This window comes from Vanessa tameamea, chromosome 5 (genome assembly GCF_037043105.1).
Source record: "Vanessa tameamea isolate UH-Manoa-2023 chromosome 5, ilVanTame1 primary haplotype, whole genome shotgun sequence".
NCBI lineage: Eukaryota > Metazoa > Arthropoda > Insecta > Lepidoptera > Nymphalidae > Vanessa > Vanessa tameamea.
This window is the reverse complement of record NC_087313.1, coordinates 4,868,038-4,891,564: the sequence shown is the minus strand read 5'-3', so window position 1 is coordinate 4,891,564 and position 23,527 is coordinate 4,868,038. Positions and strand designations below refer to the sequence as shown.

Sequence of the window (23,527 nt, the reverse complement as noted above, 5' to 3'; positions counted from 1 at the left end):
CATAAGACTATTTCTTTGCTAAAACATTTATGTATTACAAATTGGAATGTTTAAAGTGAGTCTTATAGTCCTATTCATAGGAACTTGTAAGCAGATTTTATAAAAATTAAGCGTTTATTTAAATTATAACGTAACATTTAAGGTTTTTTTTAACGAAATTGTTATTATACATTGAAATAATTACAGAGAGCTTAACAAATATATACTAAGAGCGTTTATCAAATTTACGTGCTTGCATGTGTTTCCCTGCGAATGTGTGTATTATTAAGTTGATTCATTTGCAATCGTACATGTTGATGTTTTCGTATGGATTATAATATGTATTTTAGATATTAATTGTAAAAATAAATTAAATAATCTATATATATATATATTCATAATAACGATATGAATGACATAAAGTATGTAAAAAATAAATAAAAATATTTCGATGTGTGTGTGATCATGTGAATGAATCCAAATTCTATAAAAAACTGAAAAACGCTCTTAGAAACTCAATATAGACAGAATTTTAATAAATTAAAACTTCGAATAAAACTTTTTCGATATACTCATTAAGCAAATCGATCTTAATAAATTATGCATTTCAAATATGTTCTAATAAAAGCCTTTAAACTATTTACATATTTCAAACAAAACAATACCAAATAATATATTATATGATGTGTATTATTTTAAGTACTTATCCTAGAATAATTACAAAATTAAAGAAATAAGAAAAGAAATAATATGTATTTAAATATATTTTTATGGCAAACTGTCAGCAGGCACACCTGATGGAAAGTGAATACCAATGGACAGCTACAACACCAGAAGGTTTGCAGGTACTTTGCAGGCCTTTAAGAAATGAAATACTCTTTTCTTGAAGGTTCGCAAATCGTATCAATATATGTTTATGGCAGTTAGTGATTTCGCAAAATTATATACAATTAAAACTCTCAAACATATATTAGATACAAAAAAGTAAACAAACATAAAGTAGTATTAATCTATTTATAAATTCGCAACTTTATAAGCTTAATATGAAATATTTTTTAAAATCACAATACTAGAGATTTTGTAGTAACTATTTCTAAACGAATGTTAATTTTGTCATGTTGGTACGATTATACATTAAGGCAGTCTTGCTTTATCTGTGTGTGTACCTTTATAAAATTTATACCTATGTTTTATAAATATTAGACCAACATAAAATTAGGCCTTGGCCGAATCAACTTTACACATAGTACGATTTATATATCTGTAACGCATCGATTTTTATTTTGTAATATATTATTATATCTCAGCGTAAGATTGTAAGAATCGTAAGTTTAAAATAAATCCAGACAGATTGTAAACAGTTGATAAATTATTAACATTTAATGTACATTCAAATTTATAAATTTTATACTTTTTTTGGTTAAGCATTGTAAATCAATTTGGTCTGTAATAATAAAAGCAATAGGTGTATATTGCGTTCGTACTTTTTGTTATTTCAATAGTTTATAATCTGGCTGTATGTATTTTAAAATAACGGTCCTTACAATAAGCCGGTAGCATATGTAGCATTTGCAATGTATTTATTCACCCTCAGCGGTCACAGTATTCTAGCAACGGTCACACATGGGTAGGAGTGACTTATAATTTTCAATAGATCAGTATTGCTAAAAATTATATTTTTTTAAACTTTTGTTGTACAACGTACCTTTGTTACCTACTAGACAAATGGTTCTAAATTTTTTTAATGAAGAAACACTTATGATAAATTCGGTTGCATTACTATACAACAAAGGTTTTATTTTCATGGAATATTTCGAAAAATGTTAACAACCCATAACTAAATACAATAAAGTTCAAAACTGCATCGCGCATTTCGAGTGCAGAATAGCCAACTTTGTTTGAAGTATTATTTACGTAAAAAAAAACTAGATCAAGAAAGCGTTTAAATGTAAAGTCTAGTCCATACGAAATTGTTTTTGTGAACATATATTAGTAAATGTTTTAATTGGATATTTTATATATATGGCTTTGTAAGTGTTAGTGACTTCATCACCCATGAGAGAACGATATCTAGAATATTCTGACCGAACAAATTATGAACAAAGCTTTAATATTACTAGTGTCATTTAAATATATAAAAGCATATAATACTATAAAAATGTATAAAGCTTACGATTATAATGAAATAAATGATTATTATATAAAAAGTTACTTAATTATAATTATATAAATAATGATAGAAAATATCTAGACGATGATAAATCTTTTAATTATATACACATTGGCAGTTAAATTCTTTAAGTATAGATTTTTACGCCTTTGTTCATCGCGCAATGGAAGTCTTTACAATTATGAATTTTAAAAAATCTCACAGTTAGTACATACTTATTAAGAATGAATTCAGAAGAGATAAACATGGTCATACAAGATTTTACTTGTAGCATTTTCCAGCTGTTAGTATTTGTGTTAAATCTTGCAATATTATCATGGTAGTTCCAGCTGAACTTTTACACACATTTTTGGTACTGGTGACAGAACAATCTACTTAAGTAAATATTATTCGTTTTAATACAAGTACTAAAATAAAATGCTTGTTTTAAAAAGGCATTTTTAACTTAATATTTTATTTAAGCATAGGTATTATAAGCTATTGACATATATATATATATATATATATATATATTTTATGACACATATTGTTAATTCTAAAATAATTTATACTAAATTATAATTAGGCCTTGATATTACATAATCAATATTAAAAATAAATTATAATAACTCGACATTTCTACTTTCATACAGATATATTGAATTCATGCATTCTAGACAAAATATCATTACGATCGAGGAATTCGTTTGTATAGACTATTCTAATGTTTGACCTTGAATTGACATTGACTTTAAGTGATCATGAGAAAATAATTGAATTGAGTAGTTTGATATAGTTAATGTTATCAATCCATTCCACAAGTTTTCATATCAAATTGTCTGTTAACTTAAATCATTTGTATCGTAGGCATGACCACGCGGACAAGCTACCCTTTTTATTTTCAATGACCAATAGATCAATAATTGTGTTGTTACGTAAGACAGAAGTCAAAAAGGACGACGTTATGAATTTGTGTGAAAAAAATGTAACAGGGATAATAATGTATCAGCAACAATTTTACTTTATATTTATGATGCTATTGTTTTTGTTTCTTTTAGAGTATGATGAAAAATTTGTGGCATATTTTAAGTAGATTTTACATTTTTTTAACCCTTTCAGTAGTTCTGGTAATTTTTCACCATATCGGTACGATTTTTGGCACAGAGAGAGCGTTTGAGCTATTCTCCCTGGAAAATGAATAAAAACGAAACCGCGGATTAAAACTAGTGACGATAATAGTAATTTCATTAATCATTAAATGAATTTTGTCTAAGAACACCGTTTCTAAAATAATTACTTATAAACTAAATTCGGGTACACAAAAGTCGACTAGATCTGACCTGTTCATTTATTCTCGTCATAGTATTGGTGCGCGAGATCCAGCAGCTCCCGTCGCAGTTGGAGCGCCTGCGCACGTAAATGTTGCTCCCTCGTACGTATAGTTTTGTATTGGTCTTCTCTATCTTCGGTGCGTTGGACTACTAACCAACGGAGGTAGAGTTCTGTAAAATTATATAAATTATGTTGAAAAATGTGAAAATCCCATACATATATTTTTCGGTCACTGTATTACCCAAAGATTAAACACTTAACAGATAAAACTCATTCAGTATTTTGTTTTCGTTTAAATCCTTAGTAGCAAACTTGAAGTTGGCTGCATGAAAATCGGGTCATAAAAAGTACGTTCAGACGTGACACCTGCGCCTTTGTTACCCTATGGATGATAATGTCGTCCTACCGATTTCAGTAACGGCGGCCCATCTCGTGAGAGACCAGCACAAGTATGTGCGCTAACACACAGGTGCACTCTATATTCCATCACTTTCAAAATCCGATGGGACGGCAAATCCGAAACCGACCGGAATGAGTTCAGGTGCAAGACCAGCGGCTTTCAGTGCTTTCCGAGGTACGGGAGTGTACATACTTCCGATTTCCAAACTTGGGCTGTTTCTGAGAATTTTTTGAGAGAAAAACCCAACAACTTTTTATCGGCCTGACTAGGAATCCAGAACCTCGGGATCTGTGGCCTTATATTAAGCCTAGACCAACGAGGCAATCATTATATTATATAGTCGTATATAGCCTATTCCAATCGAAGTAGGAATAAAAGTAACAAATCTTAAATTTACGTATTTCATGCAATTTGCTAATAACTCAGCTATTGGCTAAGAGTTTATGATTAATATATCTTTATTTACAACACTACAGCAATAATACAACACTATTTAAACTTAAATACACTTATATCCACTTTAATTTGACTTCCAGAAATCCGATAACTGTTTCGTCGACGTTCAAAACTAGGGTTCGAAATAATAATAGGGTTCGATTTTTATAATAAATATCAAAAATCCGATTTTTTGATATATATCCAGGCTAAGAAAACGAAGCGAATTTCATTCTGTAAACACTTAAAAATGTGAAATTAATTTGTAAAATAATACAAGTGTCGAAATACCACATTTTTTATTAAAAAAAAGTAACAAAGGAATTAGTGTCTATCTATTTGAGAAAGAAAATTTTAATGAACACTTAAAAAACAAGTACCTTTTATTATTATAATAATCTTCATTTATTTGTGAGATAAATCAACAAATTTTATTTTAATATTAATTTGTAATCGACTAATCATAAAAAGTAATCATTCGGAGTCAGGCCTTAAGCATAGATCTATGAGTGTTGTTCAGAAGATAGGAAAAAATCAATTGATATATATCAAGATATATATCCGCTGATATATATCCGTGAACCCTGTTCAAAACGTAATTTTTTCGCAAATCCATAGTAAATATCACAGATTAATCAAACTCTCGACCAATGATATCGCGTTAATTTGCAGTCAAATTTTGTTTATTCGGCTTTTCTACCCCTATGGTTGAAATAGAGTAGAGTTATACTGTTACACAGAATTAGTACTCACTTCGTGGTCAATCTACGCTTTGCAACAGGATCCCAGAAAACGTTTCAGGATCCGAACTAAATTACAAGGCAGTAGCAGATAAAAATTTATAACTAACCTTCCCAAATAACATAACTCATGGGAGCGACAGACGGCCACACAACGTTCGGTGTAGGGTCATAAAGTGGATTGATGTAGTTGGTCAGCTCATCGGGCTGGTTGATCCATGACCATATACTCGTTGTCTGATCGTATACTCCACGAGTCTCGCGCTCTTGATCACTATCACAGATGAAGGTACCTGCAAAACAAAATATTTATGCAACCAGAGGAAACGTTTTTCAGGCAAACTTGACCGGACTAGTAGGTTTTCATACATTTAAATTAAAATGTAAAGAATTACGAGTCTTTTGCCTTGCTTGCCTGCGCATCTTCCAAATATTAACAATGTAAAAAAGATCACTTAGTTAAGTTAATCAAAAATAAAACTCACCAAACTGACTAGCATAAGCGTGTTCGAAGAGCGTGATCAAAAAACACTGCCTATATTCGAAGCTGCATGGAAATTGTTCCAGGAACTGTCTCGCGCAATCCAGGAACAGCGGGAAGGTTGGAGCTGATCGAGGTTGTGCGGACGAGTACGGTCCAGAGCGGAGACGAGTCCCGAATGGATGACCGGCTTGGAGCCATTCCCGTTCTATGAGCGCTTGAAAACTAAAAAAAAAAATACTATTTTAATATTGTGCCCTTATTAAAAAATATCATCCGTTTTTATTCAATCAAGCATATAATTAAATAAAAAAATATAATATACTTTCAATATCTGATAAAAATATACAATATGATATTTAAATAATTAACCTCTGTTTTTATACAAATTTATTGATCATTATTTTATATTAGCTGAAAATAAAAACTTGTTCGATACATAATTTGAATCATATATAATAATATAGTCCTTACCCCCTTATAGTCCTGCAGTCGGGGTTCAGTATGATCTGCACGAGCGAACAGACGAGCAGCGTCGCGTCCTCTCCGCGCGTTCCGTGTATGAGAACAGGTTCCGCTTTCTAAACAAAATGGTATGAATCATCCATCCCAAATAGTGTTTTAACTACCTCGTTGGTAGACCAACGACCGTATTTATGTTGTGCACCGCGATCTTATACAGGGCCGGACCGTAAGTTTAGAGGGCCCTGGGCTAAGACTACTAGGGGACCACCTAAGACATATCTGAACGTAGACTTGAAACCATACGACCTGTTTAATTTAATAAACTCATGGATTCTTTCGTATTATCATCTATTTTTGACTTTGACTTGACTTAGCTGGGCCCTACTAGGCTGGAAAGACCCCTCTTGAATCCATGGGGCCCTGGGCTGAAGCCCAAAAAGCTATATGATAGATCCGGCCCTGATCTTATAATTTCGCAGAAACAGAGGACCTGAGTTCAATCCGTGGCTCGAACCATTAAAGGCTATTGATTGTTTTCGTACAAGAAAATTCACAGTAACAGCTCGGATTCTGTACATTAGCAGTGTTTGTTCCCTGCGCCATGTATAACACGTAAAGTCGTCGGTCTTTCCGGTCGTGACGAGTTTGTCCGTCCCATCGGATTATAAGAGAGAGAACAGATAGCGTACATGTGTTTGCGCACATACACAACAATAATGATGTGCCGCGCAGTTGGCTAGTCACTCTTGTAATGGCCACCGTTGCCGAAATCGATCAGAAGGATCTTGGGTACTATCTTACCAATATTATGTGCCAAGTTTGTGTTTCTAGTGATTGGTCAGAATTGGCAACAGAAATCTGGCAAAAAAAGTCAATGACGTCATAGAATTTATAGCTACTTAAATTAAATTTTCTGCGAGCGATAGGCGGACAACAGTTAGTAATTAAATAAATGTATTCACCTGGTGTATATGCTGAGCCACGATACAGGCAGTGTGCAGTGAATTCCTGACCGATTCCGGCCACCCGCTCGATTCCAACCTCGATAACCACTTATCACAAGACACTTCCCGATCCACGCAAACTGTAGGATACAACAAAAAACAGAAAATGTACAAGAAGCAAATTACTAACAATAATAGTACTGTTACCGGCTATGCAGAGTTACATTTGATTTGTAAAAAATAAAAAAAATCTATGCAAATTGGATTTCATACATCCGATAATCAGAAATATAAGAATTAAATAAAACACCAATAATACTTGTTTGCGATCAATATCTACTACTCATACAAAAAGATTAAGTTTTTTGTCATACAAAAGCTATTTCGATATATTTTTATACTATTTTATTTATTTAATATGTACTTAATTACTTACTATATAGAAGTTACTGTTGTTACTTTAAAATTAATTGAATATTGAAAAATTACAATCCAAAAGGGCTTGTTAGGGTCTATCTAAATATAAACCACATATTTCAATAAAATATTTTTTGTTACCTTCGATAAGTTTTGAAAAACTTTCGGCCAGTTGCTGTTGGTTATCCACGTCGTCCATTGATCTGTTGTATATTTTCCACTGGGAATAATTGGCCGCGCTCTCCGTTCCACCTCCTGCAAATAAAAATACATTTTCAAGTTAGCAGAACTACACTTCCTAATCGGTTAAAGCTACAGGAAAACAGTGTATAGATTCTGTCCAACAATTTTCAAAATACCTCGTCACAGAATTCGAGATAAAGCAATAGTACGGTCAGCAAAAAAAAAGCCAACTATGTCAAAATATCTTGAATAGCATTCGATCCCTATTACTTAATAATGTCTGAGTAGACAAGTTTAACAAATCAAATCAAAGTAAACTTTATTCAAGTAGGCTCATAAAAGAATTTTTAATCATTATGTCAGTATTGAAGTAAATAAAAAAGCATTTTACATAATCTAAGGATGTATATAACTGTATATTTATGTAAGAATGGCTAGCAAACCTAACAAATAAAAGTAAATTTTACGGAGAAGAACCCGCAACAAAGAATAAGAACCATGTGTACAATGTCTTTGGATATTTTATATTGAATCTGTTATTTCTATTTAATAACTTAAGTGTACTGTGAACAATAAAAAAATAATAAATAGACTACTGCTAGTGATAAAATTGCAAATTCAATATTTTTGCCAACATCATGAGGTCGTTGTACCAATATTGTCTAAAGCAGACTTGTTTGTTGAAAAAAAAAGACCCGCTGAATTTCTTTCGCCGGCTCTGCTCAGGTCAGGTTATTTTCTTTTCCAAAGCGGAGGTAGGGTTTAATTTGACTCTCTATAGGTAAGTGTAATGCTTCTAAATTAAATAAAGGAATTTGAGTTTGTTTATTAATTGCATTTATGCATCCTTCAAAATTACGACTACATTTTTACCTGACTTTTATGTAACTTTAAATGTATACAAATTTTGATTATTTCTCCACACAAATATTATTATCATGCATGATGATTAACAAGTTAACAAGGAAATAAATTTTACCCTTATTTTGCTGCTGCGATATAGAATTAGAACTCCGCAGATCATAGATGACTCCCTTCATTCCGATATTTACAACAGAATTCAGAATCGCTTCGTCAGGTCGGCTGCGTCGATGCTTCGGTCCATATAGTGGCTGACCAGCTCTTAGCAACACAGCCTGTGTAATATTAGATCTCCTATTAAAATTACTCCATAAAAATTACTTAACAAAGGGAAATTATTTAACATGACAATGAATGATATAATAATTACTTGTTGGTGGGGTTTGTGACAAACATATTTTTGTAGGTCCCACTCACTTATTAATTACCCCCAAGACTAATTATCTATATATATTTATGTAAAATATAATTATATTATTGTTCTGTTACACATAACAATCTTTACATGTAAGTATAATATAAATATACAGTAAATATGAAAGTAATATAATATAAAATGTTTCTTACACCATTATTATGCCTGTAAGAAAGAACAGGGAATCTTCCGCCCTGTCTAAAAGTAGCAGCGGCTGCCAAGGTGTCGTCGTCTATGCTTTTGGGAACCACCACTCCTTTGGGATAACCGGGGCATATTGTGTAATGTTGATTGACACGGGATATGCGCCATTCTTCTGTAGCTAATACTTTGGTAAATTCACCTTCAACACTGGAAATATATCAAAGAGGTCTGAAATATTCTTCTTTTTAAAAAATAATATTAGCAATAAATTTTTAAAGAATTACTAATATTCCTATATATCCCTCCAATTGAGATTTAAGTTTGTGCTAGGAACACTAGTCACCATTACAACAAACTTTACACCCCAAAGACCTCAATAACACCCATTGTGTTATTGAGGTTCTTTTCATGTTTTTATTATTTTAATTTTAAGGAATCTATTTTAGTTTTGCTTACGTTATTAATGGAGAAATGATTGCTATGTTTTGGGACAATATTCATGGGTGATTATTATGCAGCAAAGATGTTTAAAACATTATTTCTTTCAGTTTTAGTATTTTTGGTACCATAATCATGAATAAAATTTTTGCACATTCATTCATTAACAAATAATTATATAACATAACATAATAGTAATATTTTTTATTAACAGTTATAATTCAAATGAAATGTATTTTATTCAAGTAAACTTTAAAATTATGAATTTTTGATCTGTCAATAATAAGAAAAAAATAATAAATAATATAGTGTCCTACTCTATGAATTCATTGTGAGACACTTATATTTCTATTCTACTATATCATAGTTATATCTAGACATAATATTCAGTAACAGAATAATCTATAACATTACCTATACAATGTATATCCATTTTCCATAATGGGATGCATATGTCTATAGAAGAATGGATAGAAAAGTGTTGGATCCTGTATGCTGGATAGATTCTCCAGGGTCTGAGTGACGAGGTTCAGCTCTGTGGTGTTGCTGATGTCTAATTGAAATATTCTGAGGTCCTTGCATTTCAAGAAGAGTGATCCACCTTGAACTATACCACCGCTCAACTTGTTTTCTTTTTTTTCTATGCTGTCTATGTTCTTGTGTAAAAGCTGAAAATGGTATTTCATCTTTATAATTATTTAACACCTAAAAAAAATATTTTCAAAATAGTCTTTTAATTGCATCTCTGGTGATATAATTTGTCTGATTTCATATAAATTATAGGTATTTATTTTTTATTATATACATTGTTCCCTTTACATTAGAATGAACTTTTTAGTCAGTCACAAAGTTACTTTTTATAGGCTTCATAATTCTTGTACAAAAACTTTATCTCAAAAACTGAAGTAAGTAGAAAAATATTTTTAGTGCAACTTTAACTGATACATGCACTTATAGAATTATGAAAGTATGTCTTGCCACATTATACAAATAAAATAAAACATGTCAAATAATCCTATAAACAGCTAAATTATTTAACTACATAATATTTATTTGTATTAATAATTTTCAATAATAGACATTTTTATAATATAAATGTTGTAAGCATACCCATAGCTCACGAACGCCTTCTTTTCTGGAACTCAAAATAAGGTGATGTCCAGTTATGCAGACTGTTCCGTCAACGTTATCATGATGAGGGTATTTCAATATCACTCCATCTAATTTGTTAATAAGTATAAGCTCTATAAATTCCATTAGACCGCTTTTTATTTAACTATATAGAGTTATTGTTTTCAGTTTTTCATATTATTTACTGCTGCCTGAAACTAGTTGACACTTGTCAATTGACTCAAAACGTCAAATCGCAGCTGATTTAATATATTAACACATATTTCACATAAATATAATTTAACCTAAAATTTAACGTTAACAAATGTTGAAATAATTACATTGTGTAAAATATATAACATACTTTTTCATAATATTAATATGTATTACAAAATAAGTAAGAAAATATAAAAAATTGCCATATGAAATATAAAAAAGTAAGATACTAATTTTTTATCTGGTTTCCCTGGAAATATTTAACAAAGGAAGGAGATGGCTTTACTTCTGTTATGCGATGATTAAAAGCAGATAAGACTATAAAGTGTACGTTGGAGTGAAAAGGATAGAAATACATTTCATAGTATACGGTGTAAAATAAAGCTCCATCTATACGCTAGCCAATGATACTAAAGATAGAACGACATACGTACAAATTACGATGAAATGAACGACAGTTTTGCTTGGCAATGTGTGAATTCTTCCGTTCGTTATAATATTTTTGGACAGATTAGTTACATTGTTGGCATTAATGGACAAACAAAATTGGTCATAACACAAATATAAATCTATATTAAAAAAACAAATTGCCTTCAATCACAGAAAAGAACAAAACGTGCGGTAAGTTTGTGCATGAATTTATATGATTGTATTGAAAGTAGGTAGGTAAGTAGCTGGCTGGATGGCTGGGCTTGGGTAATGACCGGTCCTAATATTTTGATGTTTGTTGTTTATGTCAAATGCCTTTTTAATGAAGACATTTTCATTCAATCGCCTGTACTAATTTATTTTTTGTTGTTCAAGATATGGAGGAGAACTCCGAACTACAAATAGAAACCGACGTATCTGCATCTTCAGGAAACGTATCTGACACTCAGCAAATGTCAGGATCACATGGCGATGTTGAGATGGTCATTGTTGTGGAGAAGGTTACAGAGGAAGCTGAATTGCCAGAAGTTAAGATAAGTGATAGTGAATCTTATCAATGTTCAAAAGATTCATCTAAAAAAGATATACCAACACAGAAATGTGTTAGCTCTCCTAGTGATGAAGCCCAGATAATAAATATCAGTCATGAGAATGAGAATGATACTCAGAAAACAGTTGTTTCTCCTTGCAAAGACCCGATAATAACAGAGGAAAAACAAACAGACCAATTGCAGGAAACAATAAGTACCCCTAATAAAGATTTAGATCAAAAGAAACAAACAACAACAACTATTACTTCAGATAATAATGATATACAAATAATAAATGTCAGTGAAGTTAACCCACCAGAGAAAATAATAAATAAAGATCAAAAGATACTAGTAGAAAAAAAATCCACTTCTGTTTGTAAAGATATTCAGATAATAGATATCAGTCTCAAGAACCAAACTCAGAAACTTGTGGTCTCTCCTAGTAAGAGTATACAAATTATAGATGTAAAGGGTCAAACATCAAAAATGATTGTTTCTCCTTTAAAAGATGTAAATCAAAAGAACCAAACTCAGAAACTTGTAATATCTCCTATTAAAGATGCACAAACACCGGAACAGGAAATAGAAAAAAATGATAAAACATCAAATAATCCACCTGTCATATCATTAAACTTGCAAAATACTACAGAAACCATAGAGCATAAAAAGACCAAGTCAAATTCAGAAGAAAAACTTGGAGTTGAGATTGAAAGTTCAACTTCCATCACTCCTCAAACAGATTCAAACCTGTCTCCTACTCAAGAATCTGTAGTTGATGCTGAAACCAATAATGACAAACCTGAAAACCCTAATATTAATGATGATAAAAAGGAAGAAATAGTCTTAAATACATCCATCGATGTATGTGAGAAATCTAATGATTCTCAAACAAATTCTGACATTACTGAAAAGGAACATAACAAAAGTATTAGTAGAGAACTCAAGTCTCTAATTAAATCTGCTAAAGAATCAAAGATTATTAGTGAATGTACTCAGCTCACAAGTAAAACAAGAAAGTCCAGAATAATATTAGACAGTTCTAATATAAGCTTGAATTCCTCTGTAGAAGCAGATAAAATACAGGGGATAAGACGTAGTAGCAACAATTCTCAAAAAAGCAATTGTAGTGAAAAGTCTGAAAAGGCACCAAAAAGGTCGATGAGGTCACAGAATCCAGAATTTGTAAATAAAGTTAAGCAATTCCTGAATTCTGTTACTGGAAAGTTTCAAAAGGGAGAATCTGATGATGAGATTGATGAAAATAAAAAAGAAAGTCACTGTGAGAACATGTCACCATCCCCTAAGAAGAAAAAGTTAGAAGTTCCCCAGCCTGAAATGGTAAGTGTTACTAATATTTGTTTACTAATAGTTCATACAAACAAACCTTTTTACTTTATAAATTATCATTACACAGATAAGTGATATAAGCATACAATCTTATATAATACATAATTGACCTCTTTTCAGTATTCATATAATTTATGTCAAATAAAACAAAATTTCTGATCTTTTTAAAAACATAACAATTTATAATGGTTGGTATTTTGTAAGAATATTTATATTCATAATATAATACAATGAATTGTCTTCAGAGCCCAGGACTTAACAAACTTCGCTCAGACTCTTATTGTTGGCGGTGCCACTGGGCTGTGGAACAATCCAATGACAAAGGGCATTCACCGATGCAGTGCACAGTGTGCCCACGTGCATTCCATTACAAATGTCTATCAGGCAATGAAAGAAGTAAAATTACATCAGACAAGAGTTGGGTCTGTCCTGAATGTTTGGCTGTCTTACACGCAGAAAGCCCAGAGACAAGGTACGAAATTGATATTATTATAGGCATTATAAGTAGTATTGTTTATTTTCTTAACACATTTAAAAAAAATTAAAAGTGTTCAAAGTATAAAAAAAATTAATGTAGCTTGAAAAGATTTTTATTTAAATTTTTTTTAATGTTACAAGCACTTTTTAGTGTCATATAATAAAAGCAATTTGAATAGTTATGTTATAAATATTAAAAAAAGATGGTGATAAGACAATATGTGTTACACTTCATGAAATTATTATTGGTAAATGTAACATTGCCACTTGTAAACTTTCTGTTTCAGGTCACCAGCCATGAAGAAGATTTCATTAGGTCTCCTTTGTGAACTGTTACAGCATGCGTTGGAGCGAATGATGGATCTCAATGGGGTAATTATATTTTTTAAAGTATTTTTAAAGTTAACATAGTAGTTATTCCAGTCATTTAATGATATTATTTATAGAATATCACATACAAAATCTTAAGATATTTATGCATTATAATTATAGAATATGTTACTGCATTTAAATATTTCAGTTTATTCTGATACGAAATTAATATAAGGTTAATATATAATATAATATTATATATTAATTAACCTTATATTAACCTTATAAGGTTAATATAAGGTTAATTAATATAATATAGGTTAAATTTTTTTATTTAATATTGTATATTTATTTTCCTATTTCCAATTAAAAGAGTATTACAATAATATGAAGCTATACGGAAATTAGTTTAGTTGCTGTAATAGTTGTGCAAACGAATTGTCATGTTTTTTATATGCAAAGCGAAATGAGTAATAGTAATATCAATAACCTTAAAATAGTGATTAAAATCTATGGAAAATGTTGTATAATTATATAATGAAAGCATAACTTGCAATCAATAAATCAATGATATTTCATGTTTATAGAATATTTAATGACTAGGATTTATTCTAAAGATATGAAAGTGATATAAAATGTATAATAATGCAGTAGTAATCGCGTCGTGTCCGTCATCGGCACGACAAAATGGACGCTAGAATTAACGTTGTCATTCATTTAATTTAGACGTGAATGAGTTTAATCATTCATTCTTTTGAATTGAGGCAATTTTATAAGCTCCTTCTAGACTAAATTCAATATAGACAATATTTAAAATTTTATAGGCCTGATTATTCTTTTGTCAATCAATATTCCATATAATACACGATGCTCGGAATAAATTATAAACTTTCACCGAATGTGTATATAACAAATGTACACACGTACAAAAGTATGCAATACGAAACGCAACCGCGTCGACAGCTAAGGTGAAATGACCTTGCTACTTATCTGCAGGCGGGGACTGGTAACACCCGTCTCTTTCGTACGCTAACTAATCGATAACACACGTCGAGAGTACTGTCTCGCTCTGTGCTAATAATAAACGATTCACGTAGATCGGCGTGTTTCGCTTGTTCTGCAGTTCTGAGATCGGCATTTGTCATACCTTCCTATGAACATGAATTAGTGTTTTTAATACTGCATACCTACCGCTTACTAATTTATGATATACAAAAATATCACGTTTTATTTTACTACTAGATAGATAGATTAGATACTTAATAAATAATGCATTAAAATGTATTAGCTATAGTATTAATTTTATAAGCTTTTTTAATCTTATTTTCTAACAGTCAAATTGCAATGTTAATTTAATATTAGATTCTAGTCTAATAATTTTCTATTTACAATAAAGTGAATTTAGTACTACATTTGACTAATTCTAAGCTATTGTCCGGGACTTCGCCCTCGTGGCCTTTATATATATCATGTTTTAAGTAGGATTTTTTTTAGAAATAAATGCATTTTGCATAGCGTATTCTCATATACGTTTAGAAACACTAAATACACAGACAGATGGTACATTATAAAAATAGATACCTAGGTACATGTATTATCAATATTAAATTATGTATGTAGGTATTTAATAATACTAATTTTATTAATCTGCCCGTTGAGAGATTTTAAGGTCAAGTTACTAATTATTTAAAAACTCGTAATATAGTCTTAATTTTTGAATATTTTTTTAATTAATCTAATTAGAAATATCTAATGCTAAATAAAGACTTATGTACAATGATATATATGCGTAATGTCATAATGCCAAAGTGTATTTTTTATATATAAGTTATTAATATATCAATTTTAATTAACGCTATATACTCTTGATATTTAGTACACACCAATGTAATTTGTATTTATTATTTATCTTACTATTATTTTAATATAACTTAATATTATTATGGACTGTAAATGATAGCATATACCATCTAGCAATACATTTATATGTCTAAATATTTCGGGGTATACTAAAAGACGCTTTTGCAAGGCAGTTTGGCGACTGCAATAAGTATGGGAGACTACTAAGCCCATAGATAATTATGTATAGCCTATTCCAATGGAAGTAGGAAAAAAGATAAACAAACCTTAGATTTACGTATTTCTTGCGATTTGCTAATAACTCAGCTATGTTGTGCACTACTAAGAGTTTATGATTAATATATCTTTATTTATAATACAATACTTGACTTGACAACTTATTTTCACTTTAATTTAACTTCCAAAATTCCGATAACAGTTTCGTCGACGTTCAAAACGTCATTTTTTCTCAAATTTATAGTGAATATCAAATATTAATCAAGCTCTCAACTATCGCGTCAATTTACTGTCGAATTTTGTTTATTGGGCTTTTTTCCTGCTATGGTTGGAATAGAGTATAGTTAAAATTAATGTAAAAACGTTGCAACTGATTACGTTTCAGGTTGAACCATTCATAAATCCGGTGGATCGTTTGGCGTTCCCCGACTACGATAAATACGTCGTACATCCGATGGATCTCACGCTTATGAAGAATAACATTGCTGAGGGTCTTTACGGTAGCACCGAAGCCTTCCTGGCAGACGCGCAATGGATATTACATAACAGCATCATATTCAATACACGTAAGATGATAAGATTTTATCATATTAATTTGTACATTTCAATATTGTTTAATTACCAACTGATGTATGATGATGATGTATTGTTTTGAATAATATATGACATAGGTAGTATTAAATTCTTTGCTCAAGTGATTACACATTTCGCAGCATGTCCTAGTTTTAAAAAGAAAGTGTCTATTTTCAGTACAATCGAAACTGACGGGCGGCGCGCGTGCCCTGGTGCGCTCCTGTCGAGCGGAGATGGGGGAAATAGAAGCGTGTCCGGAGTGTTACGCGGCGGCGCATGCGCGGCGACCCACCTGGTTCACTGACGTCTGCTCCACCCCCCATGTCCTACTGTGGGCTAAGCTAAAAGGTAACAAGTATTCTATACTAAAAAGCAAATATATTTTTTTCAAGGTATATACTCTAAGTCTAAGGCAATTACGACAAAAATTAAAATATCGGCATATAATAATAATATATAATTAAAAAACATTTCAATGTAATTCTCATGGTATGTAAAATTATTCTGAATGTAAATGAATTTTATACATAGGTTTTCCCTACTGGCCGGCAAAGGGTATGTCAGTGAGCAGCGCGGGTTTAGTCGACGTACGATTTTTTGGCGCTCACGATAGGGCTTGGGTGCCTGCGCGCGACTGTTTCCTGTACTGCGAGAAAGATCCTAACAACTTCAGAACTAAACGACAGGACATACTTGACAGTATGCAGGTAATAAATAATAACCAGTTTACTAACAACTATTTTAAATAAAAAAAGTTTTATTTTCTGATTCCAATTTCAAAATAAATACACTCTTACGTACAAAGTCCCTTTCGGATCTATTCTGAGTCTTGCATGTAAATCTCAACATTTAGTTACACATAATGTAACATATTGTCTTTTTTATTCTGTCATTATATATCAATATTAGTAAATTTTTTTTTATATTGTATTAATAATGTATATTTTGTAATTATTTAATTAATGTTTTAGGAAGCGGAGCAACACATTCGTAATATATCTCGGAAATACGGCAAATTCCTGTATCCTCCGTTTAAGACACAGTTTGATCCTACGAAACTCACCGAACAACTGAAAATGATGGTCAGTGGACTTTAACTCTTATAATAAAAATTGCAAAATAAGACAAAGAATAAGAGGTTAATGATAGATATTTATCTTTCTCAGATACCAACATTTGAAGGTGAATTGCGAAGTCCAGTCAAAGAAAAGTCGAATTCGTCACCGAACCCCGCCAAAGAGAAGAGAAGGTCCAATTCAAAGAGCTCAAAGGGTTCTGTTAATGAAGGGTAAGTGTCCAACTTACTTAAAAGAGGGATCTTGCATAGTAGCTAGCTTATAAGCCACTCGAGAGTGATCGATTTACTATCCATAGAAGGCTTCCCATGTCTCGGTGAATACTTGCTATCCCCTCCAGACTATTTGAGGGAATAGAAAGTGCATGTACTTGCGCAAACACGCTAGTACTGTAATATTTCTTACGCTCTTTCTTTTACACTAAGCTATTCATTGAATTGGCTACAATGTCAAATTTGGTCAGACTACTATTAAATTTTACAATAGGTGGTATGGTTAAACTTTTCATAATCAATAATCTAATTTCAGTGATATAAGTGAAAATGATGAACCACAAGCAACTACATCTCGGAAAATGGCAGACGGAGCAGAAATTGCCCGTGAAGAAGGTGAAGAAGACTACTGTATTGAAAAGTAAGCAGTTTTATTTTTAAAATGTGTTCTTACAGATAACCATAGGCGATCGTTTCATTTTCAAGTTGCGTTATCAAGTAAATGGTTGATGTGTCGGTAGGTAGATTAAATTTTTCAATTGAAAATTTTTGATTGATTTCTTAGATCCAATTGCAAAAGCATAAACATTACGCTTTTGCGTACCAGAAACTAATAAATAACCCTGCGCAGTCGAGTATCACTCGCAACTAGCTTTTTTTTCATGGTATCAATGGTATGCATATCATTGTTTTCAGAAAAAATTATACATTTTTACTAAAAATACATTACCATCAGATGATCCAATATTTAATTTCGTTATATTCAGCAACAAAGTGATTGTATAGATATCAGATGTATTATCTCACAACAGAATGTCGTAGGACATTATCCTGTGGAATAAAATGATTCAAAGCGAGCCATATCCACATCACAGTAAACCAGTAATATGAGCAAGAAATATAGTCGGTCCAATAGAGTTTAAGCTTTTGCATTTAAAGAGTATATAACTCATTACAAATTTAACATTTGAAGGGTAAATTTAATTTATTTAGTCCCTTTTTACTATTTTACAGAAACTTGTGGACACAAAAACCAATGCGCTATTTCTGAAAGAGTGTTGCTTACGTCGTCAGATATTAATTGGCGTTTATTTTATTTAAAACAATTAATGAAGTGTCATCTTGTCTTGTCGTCCAAAATAAAATATTTTTCATAATAACGTTTTCAATTTACAGAGATAAATCCATGGAAATTGATGTTTGCTTACCGAAAGAAAGAGAGATATCAAGGAAACGACGTAGGTCGGATCTGGAGGAAGCTGTTATCACAATAATCGAAAGTAGCAATAGTGAGAAAAGGAAAAAAGTTGATATTGACAAAATTGATGATAAACTTGACCCCGTATCTTTAAATAAAATAGAAAAAAATCAAGTAGATGTAACCAAGACTGAAGAAGATAAAACAATTGAAATGCCAAACGATAAAGTGGAAGTAGTGCTTTTGTTATCTAAGAACAATGTTAAAGAATCAACGACTAGTACAGCAGAAAAAGAATCTCCAGCCGAAAAAACTCCCGCTAAAATAAACATTAAAATTAAACCAACTAGAATGAGTATTCCGAAAGAAAAGGAGGAAAAACCATCAACACCAAAGCAGAGGCCTGTGAGATCAGAAAAATCAAATCCAGTTGAAAAAGAAAAGCAAGAGACTAAAGCCCAAAAACGGAGAAATTCAAAAAATAAATGTTTCAACAATAGTCAAACTGGGAAGATCGAAAGGGAAAAGGCTACCGAGAAAAAAAGCGATAAAGACAATAGTAATACAAAAGATAAAAGCAAAGATATTATAATCACAAGGGTTAAAGGTAATGAAACTGATAAATCTTCAGAAAAACCTAATAAATCTAATGTAACATCAGACAGTTCAAAATCTACAAAAGAACCATCGCATTTTGACGACAACACAACCTTAGCAGTGATAGCTCGAGAAGGTTCAAAAACTACAATTTCAGGTCTACCAACAATAAGTAGTGTTCGTAGCCTTTCAACAACACAAAATTCTGACACAAGTAATAAAGCAGCGACCAACAATAAAAACATAGAAACAGTTACAGCTAATTCCGATTCAAGTATATTTATACCAACAAGTACAGACAATGTTCGTAATATGAAGGAAGCGGTGAATAAACTTCAGAAGCTAAGGAATGAGGCAGAACCGCCTTTAGTGGGTAGGGTCGGCGTTCGAGCCTTCGCTAGAATGACTTCTACTCCCGAAAAACAAACAAACAATAAACCCACTGAAAGTGTAGAAGTTGAAATCAAATCTGAACCAATCGACTTTGATGATGCAGATAGGCAGTCGGAGAAATTGGACTTAATGAATGCATTCCACCTCCGTCCGGTAAACCCACCTAGCTCCGGTTTGCGAGGAGTACGAATAAATAAGGTTGTCGTAGCACCTATTGCCCGGAAGTCAACTGTATCGAAACCTACAGAAGCCCGGGTCAAAGCTAAGAAAACCTTTCCACAGCCAAAGAAAGTTGATGATGGCAGGTCAGAATTGAATAGTAAAAATTCAATGGTTTATATTCCTATACAGCCACCCAGCACTCAAGCCCCTGTTAGGCCAACACGACCCATAACTGTAAATGGAACAGCGAACATGCAGGCTATTAGGCCTCAAGTATCAACAGTCACTAGTAATGGTAAGTTACAACGTTTTATTTACCAATATCTTTTAATATTTATTTAATACATAGTTATTTAATGGAGATATTATTTTAGACCTTACATATAACATTATTTTTTAAAGGTAGGCAAATAAGATATTGTTAGCTTTGTATCTGTATAATTACAGATCATATCAGTGTAATCACTGTACAGTTTTGAAACAACATGTTGTAGAATAAATTGATGACTGGGTGGCACTTACCCACACTGATATCGCTAATACTTTTCACCTGTCTATTTTATTATAGCATATACATATTATATCATAAAACCAGGAACATAAAAAATCACATACTGACTCATGAAACCACATACTGACATTTTAAATACACCCAAATACGTATATATTATATATATATTTTAACAGTGTGTAATATAATTGTATCATTTCAGTTAACAGCATCGTCAACACTATGACAACTCCACTGATTCCTATGACGTCATCACACTCCAACCTGATCTCTACGTCCACCGTCGCAGCGAACACCACGAACACGATCTGCGTGCCCACCGTCGGACAAATCCCCACCACCGTGCACACTGTACCACTGATAACTTCTGTTAATGGGCAGTGGACATTTAGTTTACAGCCTGTAATGTCAGTTGGTGGCCTTGATGTGAGTATACAAAATTATAATCTCTCAAACTCAACTCTCAACGTGTAACAATATGTGGCTACCATTACTTATGAGGAGTCTCGTCATATCAATAACAAGAACATGAAGTTCAAGTGGGTAAATGTATGAGGCGAATTGAATTTGTGAAGAATAGTTACTTTTTTAATAACAATATATTATTATAAAAGTAAAAACTTTGAATTGCGCTACATCTTCTGTATTTATGTATTTCATATAAAATTTTGAACTTTAGACTCTAAGGAGCAATCTAATGCTTAGTAGTCATAATAGTCATAATTTCTTTGAAAAAACATGTATGGTATGAAGTCATATTATCAAAACTTATGTTAAACACAATATTTTGTATTCAAGGGTACTGCATCACCACCGGTAGTCAATGGTTTGGCAGACCGCAATAATTCAGCAACTGTGACCCCATTAGCAACCGCATCCATCTCGCAACCAGCTACTACGCTCAACGCATCCACGCAACCCACAATTAACACACACTCAACACAACCTTCTGTTAGTACCACTAGTAATGAAAGCACTCCAGGAGAGGTATGTAAAGTGTTTTTAATTTATTTATTAAATAAATTTTAGTCAAAATTAGTAGTTAAAGAAACTTATATTTGTTTTTTTACAAACCAATAAAAAATTATTTACCTATACTTATTTAACAAAAATATATAGTTTTATTTTTAACGTATAAATGACATTTGTTAACATATGATAGGACATACTCTTTGACTCTTTCAGCCTCCACGACTGCAGCAGCGACCGCCGCTTCTCAACCCTCTTGATTCAAACACACCAATTGGATCTGTGCCGCCTCCGTCCACGGCTGGGCCGCTCACCGCTAAATTAAACCAAAACGCAGTCAAGGTTCGACACGAATACAATTTAATTACAATTAGCAGATACTTAAAAAATTTCATCTAACATATCCAGGTTGTCTACATTTTCTGCTTCCTGTTGAGAGAGAATAAGAATCATTGTAAAGACATAAACGTCATGGAAAGTGCTTCATTTTACTGCTTCGTATTGCATTGTAGCTACTGTTCTATCTTAACAATTAACATGCGAACCTACATGTAACATATTCTAATAAAATAATGATAAACAAACCTTAAATTTACATATTCCATACGATTTGCTAATACTCATAGCAGTGCCATATTATGTACTACAGACAGTTCTTGATTTATAATACAACAATATTCCACTCAACTACATAATATGTACACTTTAATCTTACTTTTAAATTGATAACAATTTCAATACCATACTATGGTATATAACTATGGTTAGTTCAAAATGTCGACAGATATCTTGTTAAACTTTTTTGTTTGTCTTTAATCCAGCTGCAATTGAAATATAGGCTATACACACAAAAGGATATCGAACTCCAAATTTGCCATTGCCAAATAATGAAGTGTAATAGTGAAATAAAACTAGTGTTATTATTAATTTTATGATATATTCATTTGGTTTTTTCAGTTGGCAGATTTCTTCCGAAATCTTTTAGAAGACTCGTTAGAGAAGGTAGATGAGCCAACGTCACAGGCAACGATTCTCAAGTTACAGCTGGAACAAATGCAGTGGAGGTATCAACAAGAGATTAAGGAGTTAAAACATAACCATGGTAAATTATTATATTTATTGATGTAGTGAGATCCATTAAATATATTCAGACATCGTCTTGGTCCAATACCCATTTTACGTCGGGAAGTATTTTAATATATAAAAGCGAAATACCACTCACTGATTAATCACGAAATCTCAGATACTATAACACGTACAAATTTGAAATTTGGCAGATAGGTTCCTTATAGGGTGTAGATCCCCAAGTCCCTATCCCCTATCCCCATCCCTTAAAACGGATTTTACGAACCTCCTAAGGAGGTAAAAACGGGGGTTAGAAATTTGTATGAAAGTCAAATGTTCATCGAATTAAAGTAATTATGGCAGAAGGCTTAAATAGTATTTAAGTATAAGAATTATTAAAAACAACGACTTACTTAAGATATTACGAATAAAGATTTGTTTGTTTGTAATAGATAAAATCTGAATCTGTTGAACCGATTATTCAACAATAACATTTTATTTTATTTCAGTAACAATAATTCTTCCAATTAACAAACAAACTGTAATAATTGTGCCCGCGGATTTAAACATATATTTACGAAAACTAATAAAAAAATATGGTAATCATCTAAAATTTGAGTTGGTTATCTTTGTAAATTTATTTGCTTGTATGCTAAATGTACTTTAGCGGTGTTTGTTTTTTCATAATGATATTAAAGGATTCGTTCTGAAGTTTACGATTCGGAACAAGTAAAATAAATTGGGTATTATTTACTTTTAGATCTCACCGTCACCGAAATGCGGGCATCGTTTGAGAAGGAGAAATCGCGGGCGATCAGCGAGGCGCGACGCACCGCGCAAGTTGAATTGGAAACTGCAGTCAAGGCTGCTAAATCGAAGCAGTGGTAGGTT

General features: G+C 31.8%; 2 protein-coding genes across 5 annotated transcripts in view; one reads left to right on the top strand and one right to left on the bottom strand.

Moving 5' to 3' along the window:
• LOC113392519 (MYND-type zinc finger-containing chromatin reader ZMYND8-like) overlaps window positions 1-23,527 on the top strand; it is a 281,123-nt gene that overhangs the window by 253,068 nt on the left and 4,528 nt on the right. For 3 of the 4 annotated variants that reach the window (XM_026629001.2, XM_064220872.1, XM_026629004.2), the window contains exons 1-16: window positions 11,123-11,330; window positions 11,514-13,006; window positions 13,261-13,487; window positions 13,780-13,864; window positions 16,266-16,446; window positions 16,631-16,801; window positions 16,985-17,160; window positions 17,425-17,535; window positions 17,620-17,741; window positions 18,058-18,162; window positions 18,918-20,386; window positions 20,805-21,028; window positions 21,401-21,589; window positions 21,788-21,913; window positions 22,529-22,673; window positions 23,397-23,520. In XM_026629001.2, the coding sequence (XP_026484786.2) occupies window positions 11,516-13,006; window positions 13,261-13,487; window positions 13,780-13,864; window positions 16,266-16,446; window positions 16,631-16,801; window positions 16,985-17,160; window positions 17,425-17,535; window positions 17,620-17,741; window positions 18,058-18,162; window positions 18,918-20,386; window positions 20,805-21,028; window positions 21,401-21,589; window positions 21,788-21,913; window positions 22,529-22,673; window positions 23,397-23,520 (4,946 nt within the window). In that variant the 5' untranslated portion in view covers window positions 11,123-11,330; window positions 11,514-11,515. Of the gene's footprint in view, window positions 1-11,122; window positions 11,331-11,513; window positions 13,007-13,260; window positions 13,488-13,779; window positions 13,865-16,265; window positions 16,447-16,630; window positions 16,802-16,984; window positions 17,161-17,424; window positions 17,536-17,619; window positions 17,742-18,057; window positions 18,163-18,917; window positions 20,387-20,804; window positions 21,029-21,400; window positions 21,590-21,787; window positions 21,914-22,528; window positions 22,674-23,396; window positions 23,521-23,527 lie in introns of those variants that run through there. The other variant, XM_064220873.1, reaches the window with a different exon arrangement.
• On the bottom strand, window positions 3,250-10,734 carry LOC113392543 (myotubularin-related protein 9). The gene is made up of 10 exons (XM_026629032.2): window positions 10,494-10,734; window positions 9,798-10,051; window positions 8,954-9,152; window positions 8,505-8,661; window positions 7,484-7,597; window positions 6,944-7,065; window positions 5,991-6,097; window positions 5,521-5,741; window positions 5,146-5,328; window positions 3,250-3,630 (listed from the first exon to the last, which is right to left on the bottom strand). Exons 1-10 carry the CDS (start codon window positions 10,638-10,640, stop codon window positions 3,473-3,475), a joined length of 1,662 nt encoding a protein of 553 aa, XP_026484817.1. The 5' UTR covers window positions 10,641-10,734; the 3' UTR covers window positions 3,250-3,472.

What these genes read in the sequence shown, in the direction of transcription:
- LOC113392543 (XM_026629032.2), bottom strand. Translation starts at nt 10,640, where the DNA reads ATGGAATTTATAGAGCTTATACTTATTAACAAATTAGATGGAGTGATA. An exon ending in AAGGCGTTCGTGAGCTATGG is followed by an intron (nt 10,052 to 10,493) that starts GTATGCTTACAA and finishes TACCATTTTCAG; the next exon opens with CTTTTACACAAGAACATAGA. An exon ending in CGCTTATGCTAGTCAGTTTG is followed by an intron (nt 5,329 to 5,520) that starts GTGAGTTTTATT and finishes TTTGTTTTGCAG; the next exon opens with GTACCTTCATCTGTGATAGT.